General features: G+C 46.0%; 1 protein-coding gene across 8 annotated transcripts in view; it reads left to right on the plus strand.

Annotated features, from left to right (window-relative positions):
* PRR5L (proline rich 5 like) overlaps window positions 1–24,133 on the plus strand; it is a 77,228-nt gene that overhangs the window by 35,317 nt on the left and 17,778 nt on the right. For 7 of the 8 annotated variants that reach the window (XR_006342342.1, XR_006342343.1, XM_043909469.1 and 4 more), the window contains 3 exons: window positions 5,194–5,242; window positions 18,833–18,890; window positions 23,456–23,547. Coding sequence is in view for 6 of the 8 variants with exons in the window: in XM_043909469.1 (XP_043765404.1) it covers window positions 5,194–5,242; window positions 18,833–18,890; window positions 23,456–23,547 (199 nt within the window). In the remaining 2 variants the exon portion in view is untranslated. The remainder of the gene's footprint in view (window positions 1–5,193; window positions 5,243–18,832; window positions 18,891–23,455; window positions 23,548–24,133) is intronic. The other variant, XM_043909479.1, reaches the window with a different exon arrangement.

A 24,133-nucleotide genomic window follows, 5' to 3' on the forward strand; every position in this document is an offset into this window, starting at 1 on the left:
TGGTGCCTGGCACTTAATAAATGCTCAGTAAACTTTAATTGGGAAAAAAAAAGTGAGGCTCCATCCTAGGAGCAATTGGTTTTTTATTCATTATTATTAATTGCTCCAATATGTAATCACTTTCCTGTTTCCTGGGAAGAAACCCTAGAAAAGGATGGAAAAAGAGGAAGGGAGGCTGCTGACTTTGGTGCCTCTGTGCCCAAGAGAAACACACATCCAAGGTTTTGGGAATCAGGTTTTCCATCTCTTCTGTATGGAGGGGACCACAAAACACAGGCTCTTTAATCCTGTCTTTCTGCTTTTCTCTTCTTTCTTGTACTTTCCAAGCTGAACTGGAAAACAGTGAGGAAGATTATAGGGCTGAGTGATCCCTCTGTGGATTTAGATCTGTGCATCCCTAATGCCTTGATCCTTTCCATTTTGGGACAAGATGGTACCCTGTCTCCTGAGGGAGTGGTCCCGATGGGGCCGAGTCATTGTCCGAGCTCTCCTATCTTCCTCTCCTAGTGCCTCACACCGTGTCTGACACACAGTAGGTTTTCAGGAAATGCTTGTGACGTGGTGGACTCCTGGGGTCCCGATGCTCTGTCAGTCCCCTGTTCCTGTTTTGGTGGAGAAGTTACTGCCAAGTTCCCCTTGAGATGGCGCCTCAAGGCTGAGAGGCAGAAAATCCCTTTCCCTCACTTCAGCCAAGGCCAGGGTAGAGCTTTTCAGAAGGGCACTTTCCTTGTAAATCGAGTGCAAGGGGAGCACACACAGAGTATAGACATCGACGGCGGATCCCACACGGACGCAGCGGCTGACTGCTGTCAGCTGGGCCAGCAAGCTCTGACCTCACCTTACCCCGTGCTCTCTGAGTTACGATCTCGGGGTACCGCCCCGGGGTGGGTTTGCACTGGCAGACTCTCAGGCCTTGTGGGTTTCTGTTCCCCGAGGTCAGTCTGCTTCCTGATACTGTGCTCTTGATGTGGGAACACATTCCCACAATTCCTTCCCAGCCTCGAGCCATCCGCTGGCAACCTTGGTGGTGGCGATCGTTAATTAGAAACCACCATTTTTAGAGTGTTTGAGTAGGACATGTCCACTGTGTACTCCCAGATTTAAAATATCTAAGGAATCTCCCTTCCCTGTACTCCAGAAACCCAGTTCCTACTTCCCTGCCAAAGATCACTTTTATCGTAGTCGTTTATTGGCTTTTCATCCAGAGTTTCTTTATACATACAGAAGGAGTACTTACGGAAAAGCAGCTGGGGATACTTACTTGACACTTTATATGAGGCCCACAAACTGGGGTCTGATGAGGTGATTTGGTGTCTATAGCACTGCATCTCCCAACTTCAAGGAATAAAGTTTGCTCAAGTGTTTTGTTGCCCGACTTAATTTCTAGTAACAGCTTCAACCTTCTTTTTTTTTTATTAATATATTTATTTTAATTGGAGGCTAATTACTTTACAGTACTGTGGTGGTTTTTGCCATATATCTACATGAATCAGCCACGAGTGTACATGTGTCCCTCATCCTGAACCCCCCCTCCCACCCCCATCCCCTTCAACCTTCTGTAGCCTCCTCTGTCCATGGGGATTCTCCAGACAGGAATACTGAAGTGGGTTGCATGCCCTCCTCCAAGGGATCTTCCTGACCCGGGGATTGAACCCATGTCTCCTGTGACTCCTGCACTGCAGAAAGATTCTTTACCACTGAACCACCTGGGAAGCCCCAGCAAAGTGTTTTGTTGCCCGACTTAATTTCCAGTAACAGCTTCAACCTTCTGTAGCCTTCTTTTAGGGGAGATACAGGGGAGAAGACACAACCCAGTGCATTTACAGATAATTTTGAAAATGCATGTGTGTTTTGTGTGTTTAAAAATTAAGGTACTCTGTGTGTGTGTGTGTGTGTGTGTGTGTGTGTGCACACGCTAAGTCGCTTCATTCCTGTCCAGCTGTGTGACCCCATGGGCTGTAACGTGCCAGGCTCCTCTGTTCATGGGATTCTCCTGGCAAGAATACTGGAGTGGGTTACCGTCCCCTCCTCCAGGGGATCTTTCCAACTCAGTGATCAAACCCGTGTCTCTTATATCTCCTGCGTTGGCAGGCAGGTTCTTTTACCACTAGCGCCACCCGGGAAGCCCCGAAGTACCGTATATTTTAGTTCAAAGGGCCACTTGAACACCAAATCATATAGTTATGACAGAACAGCAAGTTAGACCAGATTTGACAAATGAATTTGTTGATATTGTGTAAATAAAAAACTATATATATATATTTCTCTTTTCTTTTCACATATTATACATACTGTTCTGCAACTTACTTTTTAAAAAAACTTAATGTAATGTAGGCATCTTCGTATCATTACTAAGAACACTTATTTCCTTTTGTGTTTTTTTTAATTGTTACTTAGAACTTCATTGTATGAGTGAACCAAATTTTTATGAGCACTTTATTGGTGCAGTTTATGTTAATCCCTATATTTCATTGCAGCAAAAATCTTGTACATATATGCATTGACCTTGTCTAACCAGTAACATGTGCAGACAGAAATAAGACAGGATTTTGTAAGGGACAGATAGCTTGCTGATATACCCACCAAGGCCAGTAGAATGTTGATTTAAATGATCAGGTAAGGTCCATTCTGTTCTGCTAACTCTGTAATAAAAATACCTAGTGGAGAGGGTTTTGAACTTGGGATTTGATAAAAGGAAAATTGCACGGTTCTCTTACAAGACCTGGTTATAGTCCATTACGTTTAATGTATGTAAAGCAGATTTCCACACCTGTGTCTGGTCCCGCTTCAGTAAAGAACTGAGGACCACCCTTATCAGTGTGGTGGGAGCACCTCTTTCTATTCTGCTTCTTTATTCATATCCATCAGCGTCTTGCTGCCCTGGGGTGGCTACTGCTAGCTTCTGAGTCCTTTTTTGCTAGGCCTTTGTCTTGGCAGTTGGAACAAGTTCACTCTATAGCCTCTGCGCCTTTATGAGCTGGTTTCTATCTTGAGCTTTGTCTTCCTGTAATGCTCTGCAGAACCCTGATGTTGGCCATGGCTTGATGGAGCCCTGGCTGTAACCTCAGGGTGCTGTACCATTCCTGTCACTGGCAGGGGAGGAGACCTTGAGGTCCTCAGTTGGGTAGCATCACGATGCTCCCAGGGTACCACTGTGAAAATCCCTGGGCGATAATCACCTGCTTAATCACGTCTAGTCCCAGCTAACAATGATTACGCCCCTGCAGTGCTCCAGGAGGTTTCCATAGCTCTTGACTTTGAAGGCCTACTCCTACCGCTGAACTCTCTTTTTTGCTTTTATCTGAAGCATCTTCATGAGCACAGCGTTCTCCCAGTGTGGCTTCCTTGGGACACCAATTCCATAGCATGCAATTTAGCCTCAGAACCGTGTTGACCCCTCCACACCGTGGGCCCTGAAGATAGGCTTGAGCAGCTGTTAGTAGTAACTGACTGTGAGGCCTTGTTTCCCCCACTTTTTGATGAAGCTTGCCTCCTTCACCTGTGTTTTTGAGACTTCCCGGTGGCCGTGAAGACTTTGTTGGGAGCCAGCAGCCAGAAGCAGCTTCCCTGTCTCTTCCTGTCCCAGGGCCTCCCCCTGGGACCACCTACTTGATTTCCATGTCCAGTCTGAGAGATGCCTCTAGCCTCGAAGACCAGCCAGGACCCACCTGCTCTTGGCCTGGTGACTGACGAAGACTTCCCTGTCTTGGTCAAACCTGCCCACATGTTAGTGAACCTTAGGTTCTCTGGGTGGGGTGTCCTTCTGATCTCTTGGATCAGAAAATGCAGTTCTCTTAGATCTCAAAATGCAGTGTCCACCACAGACACATCTTCAGTCCTGGGAAAAAGAAGGTATTTTCCTTGCTCAGTGTGGGTTTTCAGCATTCCAGGGTTCTTCCTGGTACAAAAGTTTAGGTCATGGATGGTTCTTCTTCTTGTGGTCCAATCTTGTTGTGTCTATCTTCTGCACTTGTGACATCTTGCTGTAACAACTTTCTGTTTATCCGACACATGGGAACGCGTTGTTTTGAGGAGTTAAAACCCAGTTGGTGTGGTCAGAAGTTTGAATGTTTGCTCCTTAGTAACTGTGGCTGATGGGATGCGTAAATAAAGTCATTGGACGTTCTGAAGGTTTTCTTCTCTAGGGAACTCACTGGATTCTTGGCTTCAGCTTCCTCACCTTGTTTGGATTAAATTAAAGACAGAACAGTAGGGATGGTTGCATGATTTGTCACAGGGAGAAGGAGGTCTGGTGCCAATACCCCCATTTTTCATTATCTTTCTTTCTTTTTTTTTTTTTTTTTTAGCTGTTAAGGCTCTTTGAACTTATCTTGGGAGTGTATTGATTAACCCACTGGCTCTTCATAACCCTCCCTGCAAAGATGTAAGCTCTTAGAGAACAGAAACCTCGCCTGTTCTTGTTCTCTTCTGCATGCCTGGTACTGGAACAATGACTGGCACATAAACGGCAGCTGAATGAATGTTGGTGCTGGATAAATAAAATAGACCCGTTCTCCCCTCAAGGACTGTTCGGCTGCTCGGGGATGGGCAGTTAGACCACTGAAATCATAATACCTGAATATATTCTTCCATGAATTTTCGAGGCAAGACAGGGTAGAGTTATGCAAGAATGTTGAATTTGCAGAAAAAGTTTGAATGTTAACTCTGCCACTGACTTATTTGGGAGACCTCTCTGTGCCTCAATTTCTTTATCTAGACTTGAGGGATAATAATTGCTCCCCCCACACACATACTTTCCAATACTTGGATGAAGAATGTATGAAAAATGTAAAATGCATTTTAAACCAGGAAGTCTGCAAACATAGGGGCATTAATTACACAGTTGTGGTATTCCCCTTCCTTATCTTTTGCTGCATGTGAAGCAAGGTGCCCTGGCCTGCCTCCACCTCTATTAGAAACAGGATCCCCTGTGGCTGCCCTCCGGAGATGCTTTACCCATAAAGGGAATGAAGGAGCAGAAGTCCCTCTAGGATTCCCATCCCCCGCCCCCCATTCTTTAATAACCTTGGTGGGGGTAGGGCATTCCTAGGGCCTAGGAAAGCACACTCCCTTCCCAGGCCTGGCCTCAGCCCCTGTGTCTCTGGCAAGCACGCCAATTCATCGTGCATCCGTGAGCTGGACTCCAGGAGCTGTGGCATCAAGGACTGCTTGACAGTGTTTCTCTCTCTCCAGGCGGCTGCTGAAGAGTGAACTTGGATCATTCATTACAGACTATTTCCAGGTAAGTTCTGTGCATCTGAGCATGGGTTATACTTTGCATGTGGGTACATGGACCTTAAGGGATGACCGATATGGTACACGGGATATGCCTTCAACATCCACAATTATGCATCCCGAGTTCCTACTATGTGCTGGGCACTGCAATGCAGCGCCTGTGGAGGCATACAGGGCAAGGGTCCTTGCTCTTTTGGAGATTATAGTCTCAGGCAGCAGTTGTTAGGCTTTTTGGCCTCAGGAACCCCTTTATGTTCTTAAAAATGATCATTTGTTTGGATTAACTGTATCTTCACCATAATAGAAATTAGAGATGAGAAACTTTACTGTGTGCCTTAATTCATTCAAATAATAAACCTACTAATGTTAGCATTAATGACATTTTTATGAACAATCACTTTTTCAAACTAAATGTAGAAGTGTGGCATTGTCCTATAGGCCTGCATATTTGCCTGCAGACTGGGTCCTTGAATCGGCTTCATCATCAGACTGTTGTGATAATGCGTGTCTGGAAAATATTGCACATAGTCTCTGGAAAATTCCACAGTACACTCACAGAGGATGCAAGGCAAATAACAGCTTAGTGTTGTTAAGAAAATCGTTTTGACCATGTGGAAGAGGTCTGGGTGATCCCCCAGGGGACCCTGAACCACACTTGGAGAACTGCTCCTCTATTGCCATTCCCTCCCAGCCCGTGGATGGTACCTAACTGAGTGTAATGATATGTCCCTTTAGCCGAGTTCTTTCTTGTCACTAAGCCTCTCAGTCTTTTCTGTTAAAGGTAGAATTGAATCAGACAAGCTAACATCCCTCCTGCCTAGACACTGCTGTCATGCAGCTAGTGAATTCAAGACTCCAGGTGCAGTCACAGAGTGGTTTCTAACCCACTGGCACGAGCTGGCTTCCTGACCCCAGCCAAAGGCACGTGGTGGGAGAGCGTGGGGAGGTGTCATGCAACTGAGTGGGTGACTTCCACGAAGTCGGAGCTGAGTGTCTGGGGCAAGCTGCTTCGCCTCTCTGTGCCTCAGTTTCCCCATCTGTAAAATGGAATTAAAAACAAAAAAAGATCTACCTTATAGGTCACTGCCCGGTCCACATGAAATAATGCATGCAAAGCACACAGCACATAGTGTGCGGGGGCTGGGGCGGGGGGCAGCAGAGAGGAATGCTTAGAGGCAGACTGCCTGGGTTCAGCGCCCAGCACAGCCACTTTCTAGCTGTGTGACCTTGGAAAGTCATTTTACCTCTCTTATTTTAGTGTCTTGTTCTGTAAAAACAGGGGTCATAGAATGTAACCTTATAGGGCTGTTGCGAGGACTAAGGTAATTATTATTTGTTAAGTGTTCAAACAGTGATTAGTACAGAGTAAGACAGAATAATGTGTTCATTAAATATCTATATACTGTTGACCCTTGAACAACATGGGTTTGAATTGCAAAGATCTGCTTGTACAAAGGTTTGGTTTATTTTTTAATAGTAAATAGTATTGTACTGTAGGATCTGTGGTTGGTTGAATCTATGAATATCAAAGATCTTGGGAAGCAGAAGACTGACTATAAATTATATGCAGATTTTCAAGTACACGGAGGGTTGGCCCCCCAAAGCCCCCCATGTTGTTCAAGGATCAGCTGTATACATATTCTTTATTCTAAAGTGTAATTCATCCATTTTAATGGGAAAGTGACATAAAAATCCATAACAAATTGGTTTCAGGTTGGTGATATTATTCTGTATCCCAGGTGAGCATACTTTTAAGACAGTATAAAGAGTCTGTAGGTTTTAAAAACAACACAGGCGTCCTTTCATTTTCTTTGCATAGATCAGGAAGCTTAAACTTTTATGTGCACTTTGAAAGAATGATAAATGTCAGTTGTTACACACACCCACACACACACCAGCAAGTGGCCACTTGGCCATTCTAAGTCTGGACAAAGCAAGACCCAACAGAAGCTGGGAATTCAGTCAGGTCAAAAACCTCAGCAGCTTGAAAGACAACCCCCGTCCAGGGAGAGAGACAAACAAAGATTAAAGAGGAGATAATTAGTCACGAATGTGAATCATTTCAGTTGCCCTTGACTCAGAGGTCAGTCTTGTCCACAGGCTCTTCTCTTGCTGTCTCTAGTTGACTGAGTTTTAAATCCCACTACAGAAATGGTTTTTCAGTCCCTCCTGGAGAAACCTGCTGGCCCAGCTGCCTTCCTCATTGACATTTAAAATAGACAAGGTTCCGCGTGTGGTTTCAACCAGGTTTGAAGTGTCAGTCATTGCTTGGCTTTGGGGGCTCCCCCTCGGATGGGTGGGGGAGGGCTTTTGGGTGGGGATTTGTTTATCTGGGAAGCGCTGAGGTTTCGGGGGCAGTTAGTACTGCTTACAAAGTGTGCCAGACACTTAACAGCTGGTAACCACATGTCATGTTTTATCTAGAGCTTAATCAGAGAGACTGCTTGGTGACTATTGAGTCTCCTTCTGGGGGTTTTTCATGATTTCAAATCTGGGTCTTTTTCCTTAGTTTAAGGTGCTAGATTGGAACAAAGGCTATCCTAGACACTGTTTGTTAAAATGTAGGTTTTAGGTCTCGTGCGGGCCCAGAGCCATTTTTTAAATCTGTTTGATTCTCTAGTCTCTAGAAATTACCTAGCATGTAGTAGGTGCCCAATAAACTTTCTTGGGCTAGAGGAAGGGGTTGTCCACCGTGGATACGCGAGAGATTTGAGGAGGTGTATGCCGTGGTATTGAGCAACCTTCCTTCACGGTGTTTCCTTATTTTCCTTTGGCACTTCTGATCCTGCCAGGGAAAGTCTTGGTTTGAGCCCTTGTGTCTGTTATGCTTCTGCAAGACTTGATGATCTCTCTTGTTTAAGGAAGAGAGAGCAGGTTTCAGACTTAGTGTCTTCAGCCAGAGCAGTGTCTAATTATAATTAGGGTTACATAACATCATTTAGTTTGCATTGAGTAGATCCTGAGTTACATTCTCATTATGGTAAATGGTGTTGCTACGGTTTCTTTTTTAAACATATTTATATTTTGAAAAAGTGGATTGAGGGGAACTTTCCTCAGTTCCCTGGTGGTCCAGCGGTTAAGACTTTGCTTTCCAATGCAAGAGGTATGGGCTTCTGGTCAGGGAGCTAAGACCCTACATGCCTTGGGGCCAAAAAACCAAAGCATAAAACAGAAGCAATATGGTAACAAATTCAATAAAGACTTTTAAAATGGCCCAGATTTTTTAGAAAAATCTTTAAAAATAAAGAACAAAAATTGGATTGATTGAAGAAAAATAGTATACAGGAATAACAGTGTAAGTGGCCCTGGTTGTGGCCAAGTGGTGACGGTGGTTCAAGAGAGACTCAGGTTTGGAAAGTCCTTCGTCAGGCACCCTTGGTAATGGGCTGGTTTCAAAGCCACGCCGAGAAGAGTTCTTCAGATTAAGAGGGAAATCCAGGAGGGAAGGCGGATAGAGGCAACCTCAGCCTTCACACTCAGTTATCAGCTGTAGTTTTAAGAGGGACAGTCAGGATGGGCTCCAGAAAGAGCATTCCTCCAGCAAGAAGGAGGGGGCAAGGTCTGGGGACAAGTGAGGAATGAAATTCGGGGGTGGGCTGTTGCAACCCGCATGCCATGGACATGGCTGTTGGGTAAGGTGATGAGCGGGCTCCTCTGTGTGGAGGATCAGATGACCACTTTCCCAGACGTCTGTACTCAGCAGTGAGGTCTGTCTCCTGGTACCCAGAACCCCCAACCCAGAGATCACTGTTTGTAAAAGCCATCACTGGGGCTCTGCTTTTGAAAGTGAACATTCTCATTTTGCAGCTTTAAAAAAAGATGGTCTTCAGGGAAGAATAATGAAAATGACCCCAGGTGAGGGCAGGGGGAAAGCAGGTGGAAAAATGGTGCTTATCTTACGCTTGCACACAGAGAAGTCAGCCCGTTTGACTGGCAAAAGCACAGATAGATTTCCGGAAGACACCGGCCAGAAAAAATCTTTGACATTTGCAGTATTGATATTCTTTTTCCTTCGGTCTGTTTTGAATTGCGCCCAGAAGGAAAATTGGGGTTTCCGACAGGAACTCTATATCCTAGAGACAGCCCTGGGGAGGTAATTGGTTTCTTTTAACTCTGGAACAGATGATAGGAAATGCTCTGCATTTTTCTCTTAACTGATTAGGTACCTTGGTGGTTCGGGACGTGGGGATGGGAAGAGTGGCAGATAGCACTTTCTGTGTTTCTGCATCTGCGTTGTGTCTGTTGGAAGCTTTTCCTCAAGCCCAGAAAGTTAAATTGTTTTTGGTGGAACCAGAGTTTTGCTTGATACAGAAACTCAGTGTGTAGTCAGTGACTTTCAACAAGATTTGTTGTTTTTATTTAGTCACTCAGTCGTGTCTGACTCTTCTGCGACCCTACGGATTGTAGCCCACCAGGCTCCTGTGCCCATGGGATTTTTCCCAGCAAGAATAATGGAGTGGGTTGCCATTTCCTTCTCCAGGGGATCTTCCCAACCCAGGGACTGAACCCACGTCTCTTGCATCTTCTGCGTTGGCAGGCAGATTCTTTTCCACTGAGCCACCTGGGAAGCCCTTGAACAAGATACTACCTAGCAAAAGGGGAAATTTGGCAATCACACTTGTCAATAGGTCACAGATGGCCTAGTAGTGTGTGATATGAATGTTTCCATCTTCTGCTCATATCCGTGAGTCCCAGGAGGCCAGTTTCCCATTAACTCACCATTATCAGAGAGGATTCATCAAGGGCATGTGGCACGTGGCAGGAAGCTGAAGGAGAGACCCATAGGAGCATCCTGGTCACCATGGAGAATGAAACTGAAGTGCAGGGCTGTAGATACATCCATCCAGGTAATACAGAACATTATGTTAGCTGAAGCCCTGAGTGGAAGGTAAAGGCTTAAACACAGGCCCAGAATAAATACATTGTTTAGGTACAAAGATAGGGCTTGTAAGAATCCAGGAAGATTAGGGTGGAGAAACAATAAAGAGTGGGGGAAATAATTTTTGCAATTTCCAAACCCAAATGGAATAGGGTACAAAAGTTTAAACTCTTCTTTAATCCACTTGGGAAGGCTAGCGTGATTCCTGAAATGGGAAAAAAGATAAATTAGGAGGGGTTCTTAGGTGGCGCTAGTGGTAAAGAACTAGCCTGCCGTTGCAGGAGACATAAGAGACTTGGGTTCGATCTCTGGGTCGGGAAGATCCCCTAGAGGAAGAAATGACTACCCACTCCAGTTATTTTTGCCTGGAGAATCCATGGACAGAGGAGCCTGGTGGGCTACAGTCCATAGGGTCACAAAAAGTCGGGCATGACTGGGGCAACCTTAGTATGCAACATGCAAGTAGTGAGGGACAGTTCCCATATACTGCTTTGAAGGTGAAATTGGAGCCAGTATCCAGAGGCGCTTTGAACAAGAGGAGCTGAACTCCAGTAAGAAGATGGGAGACATGGGGAGAGGATGATGTCTTTAGGTGAGAAGGTCATTAGAGGTTGCATTTTGAATTTGGCCAGCTCTTGGAATAGAGGCCTTACATACAGAGTCTATGAACACTGGGGTGGCCTAACGCTTCCCTTGGCTGCCGAGAAGGGATAGAAAAAGTTGGCATAGTCTGGGGGCTTCCAGGAGGACCCCTGGCTCTTTCAGGCTGCCTTCTGTGGGGTTGCCCACCAGCCAGTGGTTACCTTCCAGCCGCTTTGCTGTGCTTAATCTCCTTGGCAATTACTTGAATTTTATGCAATTATTTGAATATTTTTATTGGACTTTCCTCCAATTTTATGAAGATAAATGGAAAAATGAGTCTTGAAATGGATATCCATAAATCTTAATATAAGTGAGAGAAAGATGGAAATCTGTGGACATGCTGAAAGAGCAACTCTTTAGCCTCGTCCGACGAGGCTATTACATGTTCAACTGTTAAAGAAGGAACATGTATGTACAAAATGCTGCAAATATATCACCCAAAGATGGGCTCCAAAAATGAGGTGTAAATAGGGATTTTATCATCTGATGCTCTATGGGAACAGAGCTCCCCCTTATAACACATCAGTGTCTTGTTCCACATGTGTACGTGTTTTTGGAAACTCATTATGGATGAAATTGGGTGACTAGGCTGGGAATGGCAGGAGACGTGTTGAGGGAACCAATGTGAGAAGGGATGGAAGACAGAGGTAGATGCTGGGTACATGAAAACATCCAGCACTTCAGTGACCTGAGAAGTAAAGACAGAGATGGGAGGGCTGAGGAGTGTTTGTTAGACTTGGAAAGCAGCAGGGGGCCTTTCTCCGAGGCTGTTCTACAACTAAAGGAAGACAAAAACAACTATCATAGTAACAAAAGCTAATATTTTCCACCATTTATATGTCAGGCATTGTTCTAAGCTGTTGGTTCTCCACTGCATTTTCAGCATCACCTGAGAAAGTGTCAGATCAACAAATCCTCAGGTCCCCCCCTTCAGATGAACTGAATCAGAAACTGTGGGGTTGCGGCCCAGCAGTCTGTGTTTTAGCAAGTCCTCAGTGATTCTCGTGTGTGCTCAAGTCTTGAGAACTGATCTGAGAACCATTCCTACACCAAGTCATGTAGTCCTCCTGACAGCTGATGAGAACATTGTCATTGCTATTGTTGTGACCCTATGGACTGTAGCCCGCCAGGCTCCTCTGTCCATGGAATTTTCCAGGCAAGAATACTGGCGTGGGTTGCCATGCCCTCCTCCAGGGGATCTTCCCGACCCAGGGATCATACCCCGTGTCTATTATATCTCCTGCATTGGCAGGCTGGTTCTCTACCACTAGCGCCTCCTGGGAAGCCCAGTAAAAGGTAGAGCATAGATCAAACCCAGGCCATCTGGACATGGGAAAAAATCTTTTGGATTATATACTTTAAGTGTTAAAAATGCCCTGAAGACATCCCCTGAAAAACCCCGGAGAAGAGAAATTTCAGTGCTTTTAAATTTTATATTTTCAGTATGTAGCAAAACAGACATGGGACTATTTTCCTGCTTCCTAATAAAATAACTTGAAAAAAGCCCCAGTTCACCCTTTCAGTGAACTTTACCAGCGACATGATGCTAAGTGAAGAATTAGCATTTGTACCAAGTTTTAAATTGTCTTCAGCTTCCATCTGGGGCTTTCTCTCTGGTCTCATCACTCCTACACATTGGTTTATTAAGAACTCTCTGGGCCTGGGGGTGAGTTTTGTTTATAAGACTTTTTATTGCTTATCTAGGAAGACATCCAGGTTCACAGGAAATGTAGACATCCTTAGAGATGATGGCTGTACTTTCAAAGTCACAAAAGGGGAAAAAAATGGAGGTGGCCCATGAATCCATCATTGGCTTGATGCCAATGACAACAACCTCTGCAGACATTGCTGTCCCTGGAAACAAATGCCTGGACTAGAATTATTGGTTAATACAAGTTCTTGGTAGGCAGAGTGACATACTGCCAAATCCTTCTGGGGTAGGAAAGAATGTCTTATCTGGGAATAGAATCCATCTGGGAGCCAGGTGTGTGCCTTGCTGGATATAGAATGTGGTTGGGAAGATCTCCTGGAGGAGGGCATGGCAACCCACTCCAGTATTCTTGCTTGGAGAATCCCATGGACAGAGGGACCTGGCTACAGTCCATGGGGTCTCACAGAGTTGGCCATGACTGAAGCAAGCTAGCACAGTGGAGAGGGAGGCCCCAGGAAGACCCTTTTGGAGAGGTGGAAGTTGAGAAACTGTAGCAGGATTGGGCAGCAGCAGTGACCCAGATGAATGAAAGTTTTGGTGGAACCCAATTATAGCCTGAAGTTGCCAAGCCAACCTCCCCACCGTATCTGAACCAGATGGATCTCATCTATTTTCCTTTGTGGGCAAGGGCATTAAAAACCTCTCCAACTGACAGGGCAGAAGAGTGTGATGCCTAAAAACACCAGCCTTTCTGTCAGGAAGGTCTGAATGCCAGTCCTTGCCAGAACACTTTCTGGCTGTGTGACTGTAGGCATGTTACCTAGCCTCTCTGAAACTCAGTTCTTTTAGTGATCTAGCTGTAATCACAGTACCTACTTCAAAAGATCGTTGCCAGTCGCTAGAGGAGATGACATATATCAAGTGCTTTGTATAATACAAAGTGAGCCATCAAGGAATGATAGCGTTCACCTTAGTATTTTTTTTAACCATCATTGAGGAAGTAAAACAGAGTCGTATGCTGAGGGAAAGATTTGGGCTTTGGATTCCAATCAACCTGGATGCAAGTTCTGGTCTCACATTTGCTAGTTGCTTCTTTGAACCTCAGGGCTTCCCTGATAGCTCAGTTGGTAAAGAATCCACCTGCAATGCAGGAGACCCTGTTTTGATTCCAGGGTCGGACAGATCTGCTGAAGAAGGGATAGGCTACTCACTCCAGTATTCTTGGGCTTCTCTTGTGGCTTAGTTGGTAAAGAATCCACTTGCAGTGCAGGAGAACTGGGTTCAATCCCTGGGTTGGGAAGATCCCCTGGAGAACGGAAAGGCTAGCCACTCCAATATTCTGACCTGGAGAATTCCATGGACTGTATAGTCCATGGGGTTGCAAAGAGTTAGACACGACAGAGCGACTTTGACTTTCACTTCTCTGAGCCTCAGTTTCTTCTGTATAAAGGGCATCAGTTTGTGGCAATGGTAAAGTGAGATCATGCATTCTAAGGGTACAATACGGTGCCTGACAAAGAGTAAAAACCAGCGTTATCCCTGCTGTCATCCTTTCTCTTCTTACTGTCATCATCACTGCTAAAGCACTAGAAGCAATGGGTGGTCAGCAGCCTTAAGCATTTACAGAGCTCCTACCTTGTGTGGGAGGAGCATCATTCACCCCAACTCCTAGCTTGTTGGTTCTTCATATTCCTGAGTCCTTCTGGCCGGGTCAGGGAGCAGCCCTGCAGTTGTCACAGGCCCACTCTCTCCTCTGTCCTCCCCAACTCCTTCTGCCCACCCTCCAGGATTACCCTGGATGAGCTCAATCTTTTCAATCCACTGAAGAGTGCATAGTTTTGGATACTTTTCCACAGACATCCTTGTCTTTTTTGTTTTGTTTTGTTTTTTGCATTTTTTTTCCTTGGAGCCTTGTTCTTCCACTGGCAGCCCATTTTCAGCATCTTCTTAAACACAGGTCAGCTGTTTTTTTCTTTCCTTCTGGATCCTCTGCCACTTCATTAGAGGGCTATGTATTCCCTGTCCAAGTTCATTTATGGGGGCTGCATTAAGTAACAACTGGCCCATTTCCTAGGTGGCTGCTATTGAATATAACTGGTTTTTTGGCTCAAAGCCTTTGGGTTGGGGGGTGATGGGGTTGGTGCCATTGGGCAGGGAGCGGGACAAGGGGAAAGTCGGGATCTTCTCTTCGGGATCTTCACTTCAGGATCTTCTCCAGCTCTGTTCCCGTACAGACACTTTCTCGGCACCTTCTAGAGTCAGGTGTTTATCTGGCTGGGAATACTGGCAGGTGAGGCCAGGGGGAACAGACGCTTAGAAAGACAAGATAGCTCTCAGAATCCAGGCTGTTTTTCTCTTCTTTTTTCTTTAAGTCTCAGCCGTTTTAAGCTGCACAGATGTCCAGTTGGCGTGTCCTTAGGTGAAGTGATCAGCAGACAGGGTGGGCTTCGTCATTAGCAGGTGCAGAATGCAAATGTGGTTGCCACCAGGGCGTGGAAGGCTCTTCCCTTCCCATAGACCTGCAGCTGCAACCCACCATGGACAGGGGACCCCCAAGAGTTGCAACCTTCATGGTCTCAGTGCACAGATCAGGGGTGGTCAAGAGGCCCCCACTGAGTCACCAGCACTCGAGACAGAGCTCTGCCAGCCCAGGGCAGGGAGGTCTGCCGCCTGGCTTTCTGCAAGACGCTGTAAGGCACCGGGGCCTGGGCGCCCACCGATGCGACCCTGTCATCGCCTTAGGAGTAGGATGACAGCAATGGTGGGGCAGGGCAGGGGAGATGGGCGGGGGGTGGGGAGCAGGGACCTAAAAACCCCTCCTGGGGTGGCTGTAGGAGACAGACCACAAGTGAGCTGAAGTCCAGCCCCTGGGGTGAGCTCCATTGCCCTGTCAGCCTTCTCTTAAAAAAACACAGATTCCAAAATAAAAATATTACGAAGTGAGGAAGGCAACTGCAGAGCATAAGCCCTTTCAAAGCACTGGGACCTTAGGATTACAGGGCCCTTTGCATTGAAGGGGGCCTGGTTGATTACACTTCCCAGGAGAGCAAGTGATTGGCTCCGTTGGAGACTCAGGTCGGGCGGAGGGTGGGCACCTGGCCAGTCAGCACAGCCAGAGATGCAGGCTGGTTCAAAGGGTTGGAGCATGCAAGAGGGGGCAGAGTGCCACTGAGTAGGTGGCGGGCGATTCTCCAGTGAAGTGGGGCTGAGGGCCAGGCTGGCCCAAAAGATCTGAAGTCACTTAGCACGTGCCAAATAAAAGATGGAGACTGTACTTCTAGCTGCAATTTATTCAACTGTAAAATAAGAGCAAAATCTACAAAGCCTAGGAGTAACAAAACTTTTCTTTCAGATGCTTTTGAAAGGTGCTTTAGCTTCCTGGAAAATGGGTCCAAACTAAAAAATTATTGAAACTATGTGTGACCATTTGATTCAGACCACAGGGCTGGGGAGAGGTGAGAAGGACTAGATGATTCTGAAGGTCCCTTTTCACCTCAGGTTTTTGTTACTCTTATTTTGGTCTGAGGTAAAGAATTTCTATGCTGTGTATCATGAGACATTTAAAAAAGAGTATTTCCTTTTCCATTTCTTCCATAATACACAAATAACTTCCTTAGTTTGAAAAAAACATCCCCGAAATGTCTCCTTGTAGGGGGAGGACCTGGAAAAGAGCAGGAAGGAGAGTCTATGCCACTTTTTAAAGTTTGTCTCTTAAGATGCAAAGTAGTTTTCATCAAAGGAAGAAAATGCCATTTGTAACATAAGAGCAAAATGTACAAATGCCTAAGGGTATTAGAATTTTGGCTTCCCCGGTGGCTCAGTGGTAAAGAATCCACCTGCCAATGCAGGAGACTTGGGTTCAATCCCTGGGTTAGGAGGATTCCCTGGAGTAGGAAATGGCAACTCATTCCAGTATTTATGCTTGGAAAATTCTATGGACAGAGAAGCCTGGTGGGCTACAGTCCATCGGGTTGCAATGAGTAGGGCATGACTGAGCACATAGCTTATTGTGTATTAGAATTTTAGGGACTTACATCACTTTCTCTCTTCTTAAAACCATTCTATCTCTTACCTTGATTTCTTAAAAGCAAAAATGGTCTGTAACATCCAAACAGGCAATACGTACTCAGTGAATATTTGTTAGCTTCTATCATGTTTTAAGCATTGTTCTCCAAGCCAGGTAACCTAAATTACATGGTCCTCACCCCTGAGAACCTAAAATCCTGACACATGGGATATATTGACTACCATTGACTCATGATATAACCTGGACTAGGCTTTTATTTCTCTCGGTGCCTTGGACACCCCCCACCTATAAAATGTAAATAATTACAGTGCAGGAACATAATTATGAAACCTGCATCACAGGGAGGAGTCTCTCGTACATTTGGAGGTAAATCTCAGAAACTTGAAATTGAGGAGGATTTGTGGCTATTTTGGAAGAAGGCTGGAGTATCCGTGTTGGCAATGGAGGTAGTGATGGAGAGCAAGGCATCAGGACTCCTTGCACAGAGTACCGGGGGACATCCTAAGGCCATCCTCCGGGCCAGTGAAAGGGACCAGGGCAGACTTCAGGCCTGAATTAGGACATTTGCTCAGAGCCATTTGATGGGGTTGGTTACATCTGGAAACACCCGTGCCATCCATTCCCACCCAGCTAAGTTGGCACAAAGCCCTGATTTTGATCATCTCAGTTTGGTGCTGTGGTGTTTTTCTTGCTTCTGGGATTCGTGTGCTTGGTGGAAGGTAGAAACACACAGTTCCACCTCCATTACTTGTCTGTTCTGTAATTCCTAGGAAAGGAATTGACCTTTTTCCCTTTAATAAAGTTGGTGGACTCCTATAGGACATCACTGTAACTTTGAGTTGGGGTTCCATCTTGAAACTAAATGATGGCTAATTACTTTTCAAATTAGGTTATAGCTTGGAAATTTTAATTGGGCCTATAAAATTCCATATATATGTATTAGTTACAGGAATGTGATAGTGCCTTTGATAAACTACTTTAATATGTTTGATGTAGGTCTATTCATTATTGAATCTCTTTACCCGCCTATCCTTTTGTGAAGATAGTTGGGCTAAGAGAGCAACTATTGTCGTCAGTGCCCATTACCACTGATTACTCTGTGTGTGTGTGTGTGTGTATGTGTGTGTGCATGTTTGTGTGTATGTGTGTGTGTATTTAATCTTTTGGCTGTGCCGCACATCATGTGGAATCTTAGTTCCCCAACCAGGGATCGAACCCACGCCCACTGCATTGGCAGCTTGGAGTCTTAACCACTGGCCCACCAGGGAAGTCCCCGTGTGTATATTTATAATGATTATTATAAGAACTTTATGATATTGCTGGTGTGATGCTGTTTTACAGATGAGGGGCTCAGGACTCAGGAAAGGAAGCCCAAGATCACACAGCTAGAACGTGGCTGAGCTGGACTTGAACACCTGTCTGATCTTTCCTCTCTGCCATGTACACTCTCACCATCGTGGTAACAGGGCTTTTAGGGTTTTCTAAAGGAGAACACCAAGAAATGCATAGGTTTTTGATAGGATATATACCACTGTGGATCCCCCATGCCATAAGCATAGGCCTTTGATCATCTAAAGATGTGAGGTAAGTGGTGAGGCATCTCTGAGATTCTGTGACCTTTGGAAAAGCTGCCTGCGTTGTGTGGGACCAGCTGTACCCTTTTGAGGGAAGAAGGGGATCTGGGTGGGAAGACCTGCTGGAAGGCAGCAAGGCAGAGTAGAATGAACAAGATTGAGTCTGTCTCCTGTGGGCAAGTCTACCCTGACTATCAGTAAAGTCAGGGGGTAAAAGCACCAACTCGATCAGATTATTGGGAAGGTCAGAATTAGATGAGACGAAGAATAAATATCCTGTGATATCTGCAAAATACCCAACAGTTGTTCGTTGCATTTGCAAAGGGACTTCATCTTACCCTGTCTTCCCGCAGCTCTCTCATGCACACACTCACTGAGGGACACACCCTCACTCCTGCTTAAAATTTTGCAGGCAGTCTCTTTCATGTGAGCTTGAGAAACCGTCAGCTTGTATAAAAAGTCTATCATTTCTGCATAATTTCCCACTGCCTCCACACTCCACTTTCTGAGTTTATATGAAGGGCTCAAAGGACATTGGGTGTCCACTCTAGTCCTTCCAGACAGTCCAGCCAAGCTTGTGGTCACGTCTTCCCTGGTTGGAGAAATGGGAATGCTGGTTGGGTTTGGCTTTCGTCTCCTTCCTCTGTGACGGGCTGCCTCACTGACTCCTCCCGAAGCCTCAGCCTTCCTAGAGCACCGAAGGCTTCTTGAGCCTGGAGGCATGACAGTGTCCAAGTGCCTAGAACTCCACACCTTCACCCGCCTGGAGTGGACAAGGGTTAGCCACACAGTGAAGTCTTGTGTCCTCTGTTCTCTTCCGGCAGAACCAGCTTCTAGCAAAAGGACTGCTGTTCGTGGAGGAGAAGATCAAGCTGTGTGAAGGCAAGTACAAGGCAGCCCCCGTCTGGCGGGAACTCTGACTCAGCCTTTGATGCTTGGACAGCTGAAATGAGTCTGTCTGAGACAGGCAGGCTCCAAGCACGTGAGTCACCCCACCACCTCTTCTCCAGCTAGGCGGCAGCGTTTCAGTTTGAGTCAGCCACTCCTGGCTGGGTGCAAGGCAGACTGTTTGAGAAATGAGGGGGAATTAGGGTGGCCTCTTGGGAGACCCCGTTAAGGGCTGGTTTTCACAAGATGCTGCCAGGGGTCACCTTTGAAGGAATACATTATATTGTAGATCCTGTTCCCTCTGGTCTGATCCAGGCTATTTCCTATTGACCTTTGTCCTGTTTCTCAGGGCTTCCCTGGTGGCTCAGATGGTAAAGAATCCACCTGCAATGTGGGAGACCTGGGTTCGATCCCTGGATTGGGAAGATCCCCTGGAAAAGGGAACAGCTACCCACTCCAGTATTCTGGCCTGGAGAACTCCATGGACAGAGGAGCCTGGCAGGCTGCAGTCCATGGGGTCACAAAGAGTTGGACACGACCGAGCAGACTTGCACTGTTTCTTGAGGTCGTATCTGTCAGGTGGTCCACTCATTTGAGGGAGACTAAGCAGGCACCCACTCAGTGGGGTAAGGTTTAAGAAGCAAAAGAACATTTTCCCAGCCTTAAAAGATTCTAGAGTCTAACTGATAGAAAGGCATTGAATGGAGCTGGGAGGTGGGATGAAGGCAAGAGTTGGCCGACAGACCCCTTGGCTCCACTGATGGTTACTGTCAGCTCCCGTCAATGTGGATCGTGACTGTAGCTTGCCACCTACTTCTTGGGTGACTTTTGGTGAGTTTCTCACCTCTTTGAGTCTTGATTTTTCCAATAATTTTTAAAATGATAAAATGGAGCTAGGGATTATAGGGGATGTAAGGAGTAGAACCAGCATAGCGCTGTCCCTGGCACATAGTAGGTATGCACACTAGTTCCTTCTTTTTTTCCTACTCCAGCCTCGAGACTTCTATCTGTTGGTCAAGTTTACTTCTAGATTCAGACGCATTAGGCAGTAGACCATCCCTTTTTCTCTTCCCCTTCTCTGGGAAAGACACTTGTGTACCGTGTCGTGTCTTCTAGAAAGACAAAATAGGAAGAAAAATGAGAAACTGACCCTGGAAAGTCCCAGGGCCTGGCACACAGTGAGTGCTCACCAAAACTTTGCAAAAACCAGAGGTTCCAAATTAACCTGTCTACTCAGGAGTTGACTGAACCTGAAGCCTTGTTTCCCTCGAATGCAATTACGTTGAGAGCTTCATGGCCTTTTTGCATTTTGGAGTGGGGCTAGTACCCAGGCATGAAAGGTGGGTGGCTTCCAGGTCTTCGACCACATTGTAAGTCATTTGGAGAATTATTTCATGCTCCTGGAAATGTGGATAACCAGAGTTAGAACAAGATCCTGAGCAAAACCAGAGATTCAAGGGCCCTTAAAAGGGAAAGTTGATGGTCTCTTGCCCAGGTGACACTCAACATAGCTACATTCAGAGTGAAAATTCAGGCACAGAGCTTGACAGGAGAAACAAGGGCATCCAAGTGTCTGTGTTTCTGCTCCAAAGTGTGACTGGAGGGCAGTGGGCCGGGATGATCTTGTTGGGTCCCATCTTGTCCTGGGGGTTAGGTGGCAGGGTCCTTTCTGCACAAGTGAAGGCGCTCTTACATCTTCAACCAGAACATTTCTACATGTTAATTTTGTATGTTATAACTCCAAGAAAGATTTTATTTGGATGAAAGTGTTTTGCTATAAAATCAAGTTTGGAATCCATCATTGAATAACCTGTACTTTATCAACCTGGCTTGTACTCGTCCACCCTGACTGATGGCTGCAGAAGGGACAGAGGCAGCCCTTAGCTCTGTGGTTCTCTTTTGTAGGCAGCGTATGCCTGGTTAGTATCAGTAATCTTTTCTAGAGCTTTAGTGACCTTGGAAGAATTTCTCAGACTTATTCTGTATACCTCTGGTGATCTAAACCTCTGTGGCAATTAGAGGACAGTTTTTAATAAGATAGTTTTTAATAGAAGCCTCCATCCAGACCCCTTTCATCTTTGTAGAGGAGTAAGCCCTTGACTTGGGGGCTGTTCTTGGAGGTGGAGTCACCTTGTCCCATTAACTCTTTCCTCCCCAGGCTACTCTGTTTAGCTTGTCTCTCTGATGTTCTTCTCTGAACACTTTCCAAAACCTCCATTCCTCTCTGAAGTTTGCAGCCGACAGTTAGACCCAGGTTCCCAGGAGAGGCACCTTCCTGTTGCCGGGTTGAATGAAGACTGCATGTGCCATGAGTATTCCGTCTGGGACCTGAAGGGGAGAAAGTAGGAGCAGCACTGAGCAGCAGGCTTTTCTGTCCCATCCTTCTAGTCGGCAGGGCCTCTGCTTGTCTCTGTGATGGAAGGCTCAGGGTAAGGGCCGTCAGTAAAGGAGCTGGTGCAGCCTTTTCCCCTTTGAGACATTCTGTCCAAGTGTTGGGGTTCACGTTGGTTTTAGGCACCAGCATGACCTAATGTTTCAGACTGTCCTCTTGATTTCCTGGCTCCTCCCTGCAGTGAACTAGCAAACCTGCCTTTGAAAAGAGGATGGTGATTGGTTGATTCATTCAGACATTTATTGATTATCTACTATACCAGGTACTTTGCTAGGTGCCGAGAACACAGTGGTGAGCAAAACTTCATAGGATTACGAGTCCTGAAGGTGCTCACAACCTGGTAGTGGAGACATGTATTAATCAAATCACCACCAAATATAAAACCATAACTGAGACAAGTACTAAGAATACAATCCATAACAGGGGAGTTTGACCAATGGGGGAGACTTTCCTGTGGAAGTGATGCTAGAGTTGAAACTATGAAGAAGATGAACACTTCATCAGTTTATGAAGATAAACAGATGTAGGTTAGGCAAAGAGAGAAGGCAGAGAATAGTCTCAACAAAGGAACTAGCATGTGCAAAAGCCCTGTGGCATGGAGGGAGGATGGTGAGTGTAAGGGACTAAAATAAAATTCACGTAGAAGGGGAATTCAGAAGAGGATGAAGATACAGAAGCAGGAAACAGACTCTCCCCAGCGGGGTTGCCATGGTGTGGTTTTCTTTATCGAAGAGCAAAGGAAAATGTTGGAGCTGACTGTTAAGTCCTGCCTGCCCTGTCCTGTCCCATATTTGGGTTAAAAGGTAACCTCCTCCCACTCACCAGCCCTGGCATTTACAAAAACCTATACACTCAATACTTCCTATTCATTCAATCAAAGATTTCCAAACAGTGAATTACCAATGTGTCTGGCACCATGCTAAGCACTAGAATTAGAAAGGTGAGCAGGAAGACAAGGCCGGTGCCCTTATTCCCGTGCTAGTGGAGGAGACAGAGAAGTGAATGAGTGATTCCAACAGAGTGTAATTAGTTCTTGGCTAATTACAAAGGAGAGTAGAGGGTGTTATGGATTTGCATTCTGGTGTGTTTCACTCTGACCTTTTAAAATCGGCACATCTTTGGTCCTGCCTGCTAAAGTCATGGCTTCATTCTGTTCTCTCTCCCAGCCACTGCTTTTGTTGTCCGTTAAACTAATAGATAGACATCGCTAAGTGAATCTTTCAAGATCTGTTCAGTGGATCTGGCAACGTATTGCCAGACGCATCTCTCAGTGTCTAATCTTGGCTGACCCAGTTTCCCTGCCTCAGCTGGACAGAGACAGTGCCCAGTCAGCTCTGTTATCTAGGTCATTAAACAGCAGCTGCCATGCAGACTCCCCTCTGCCAGTGCCTGCCTTTCCTGCAGGTGCAAAGTTCCTCAAACAGCCTTCCGGTGGTGTTGGGTGACCTGTGTCCATCTAGCCTGGGGGGAGCACTTGGCCAGGACTCAGGCTTCCTGATCGCGGGGGTGTAGGTAGACACGGCGTCAGGAGGTGGCTGTGTTTTGCAGGTGACCATTCAGAGAGTAATGCCCTTCTGGTTACAGTGGGTGGAGGTGATAGTTTCTAAGTCCTCTTTCCATCTTTCTCAAGTGGTAGCTCAAATCTAGACTGAAAAGCCAGTGTCTTAGTAATTGCAAAAAAAAAAAAAAAAGATAATATATAACTGTGCACTTGATCTTGCTGGATTCTATTGACAAGAACATGGGTTCTGGAACCCCAGCTTGGCCTTCTACCTGTGTTCCTTTGAGCCCAGATACCTGGCATGTCTGAGCTGTAAAGCAGGGTAATAGCGTCCGTTCATGAGATGCTTATAGATAAATAGCACAGGGCCTGATCATGTTGTAACCATTCTCATGATGACTGTAATTATTATGTGCTTTTCAAAATTCAGCTCCCTTTTGTGGATGAAGGGAGAGAAGGCATATTTGCATATTCTTGATCATCTTGCCATCCAATTCCATGTTTGCTGTAGTAACACTTAGAGATCCAATGTAGGTAATGAGCTTTCCCCCACAACATCCCCGCCTGTGCTCCATTTGACTAGGAACTGCCTCCCAGCCACTCCTGTGAGTAATGACCACATTCTTTTCTTTCTTTCTCCCCTCCCATCTTCTCGCCCTTGTGTAGGTGAAAATCGCATTGAGGTTCTGGCTGAAGTCTGGGACCACTTCTTCACTGAGACTCTCCCCACCCTGCAGGCCATATTCTATCCAGTTCAGGTCAGTCTCACTGGGGAATGACCTCCTGCCAGCCTGGGCAGTCTGTCTTACTCCTTGACCGGTGTCCCCCTGGGGCCTGCCAGCGAATGGGGGAAAGCCAGGAGCCTGGGCACTGCCTGAGTTGGATTAGGACCTCGGACATCTTTGGAGGGCACTCTGTTCTATATTTAGCATCTGACCTCAAGCAGCAAACAGTGCCTGCATACCTAGCAATTTGTAGGCTCTCCTTTCCCTCTTGGTTTTGAGTATGTCTGTATCTTCTTACTTTTCAGAAGTAAGGGAAGATGGGGGAAGGAGACTTTTTTCCCTTTTCTTTCCTTTTTTCCCCTCCCCACTTTCTTTGACGCACAATTGTCTGGCAAGTTTCCTGTGACTCCCAAATTCCGGGAAAGGAGTAGTGTTCCTTGCTCTCTATAAGCGATTTCCTGAAGACGAGAAGGCCCATGATGTAGCAGAAAGAACTGCGGACTGGGAATCCGTAGTTGAGTATGGGCAAACTCGTTTCCCTTCTCTGAGCATGGCTGCGTTTCATCTCCTGCAGAATGAGGAGTTTAGAGTAGGAGACGAACAGCCTGTCTTCTGCTGC

This window comes from Cervus elaphus, chromosome 1 (genome assembly GCF_910594005.1).
Source record: "Cervus elaphus chromosome 1, mCerEla1.1, whole genome shotgun sequence".
NCBI lineage: Eukaryota > Metazoa > Chordata > Mammalia > Artiodactyla > Cervidae > Cervus > Cervus elaphus.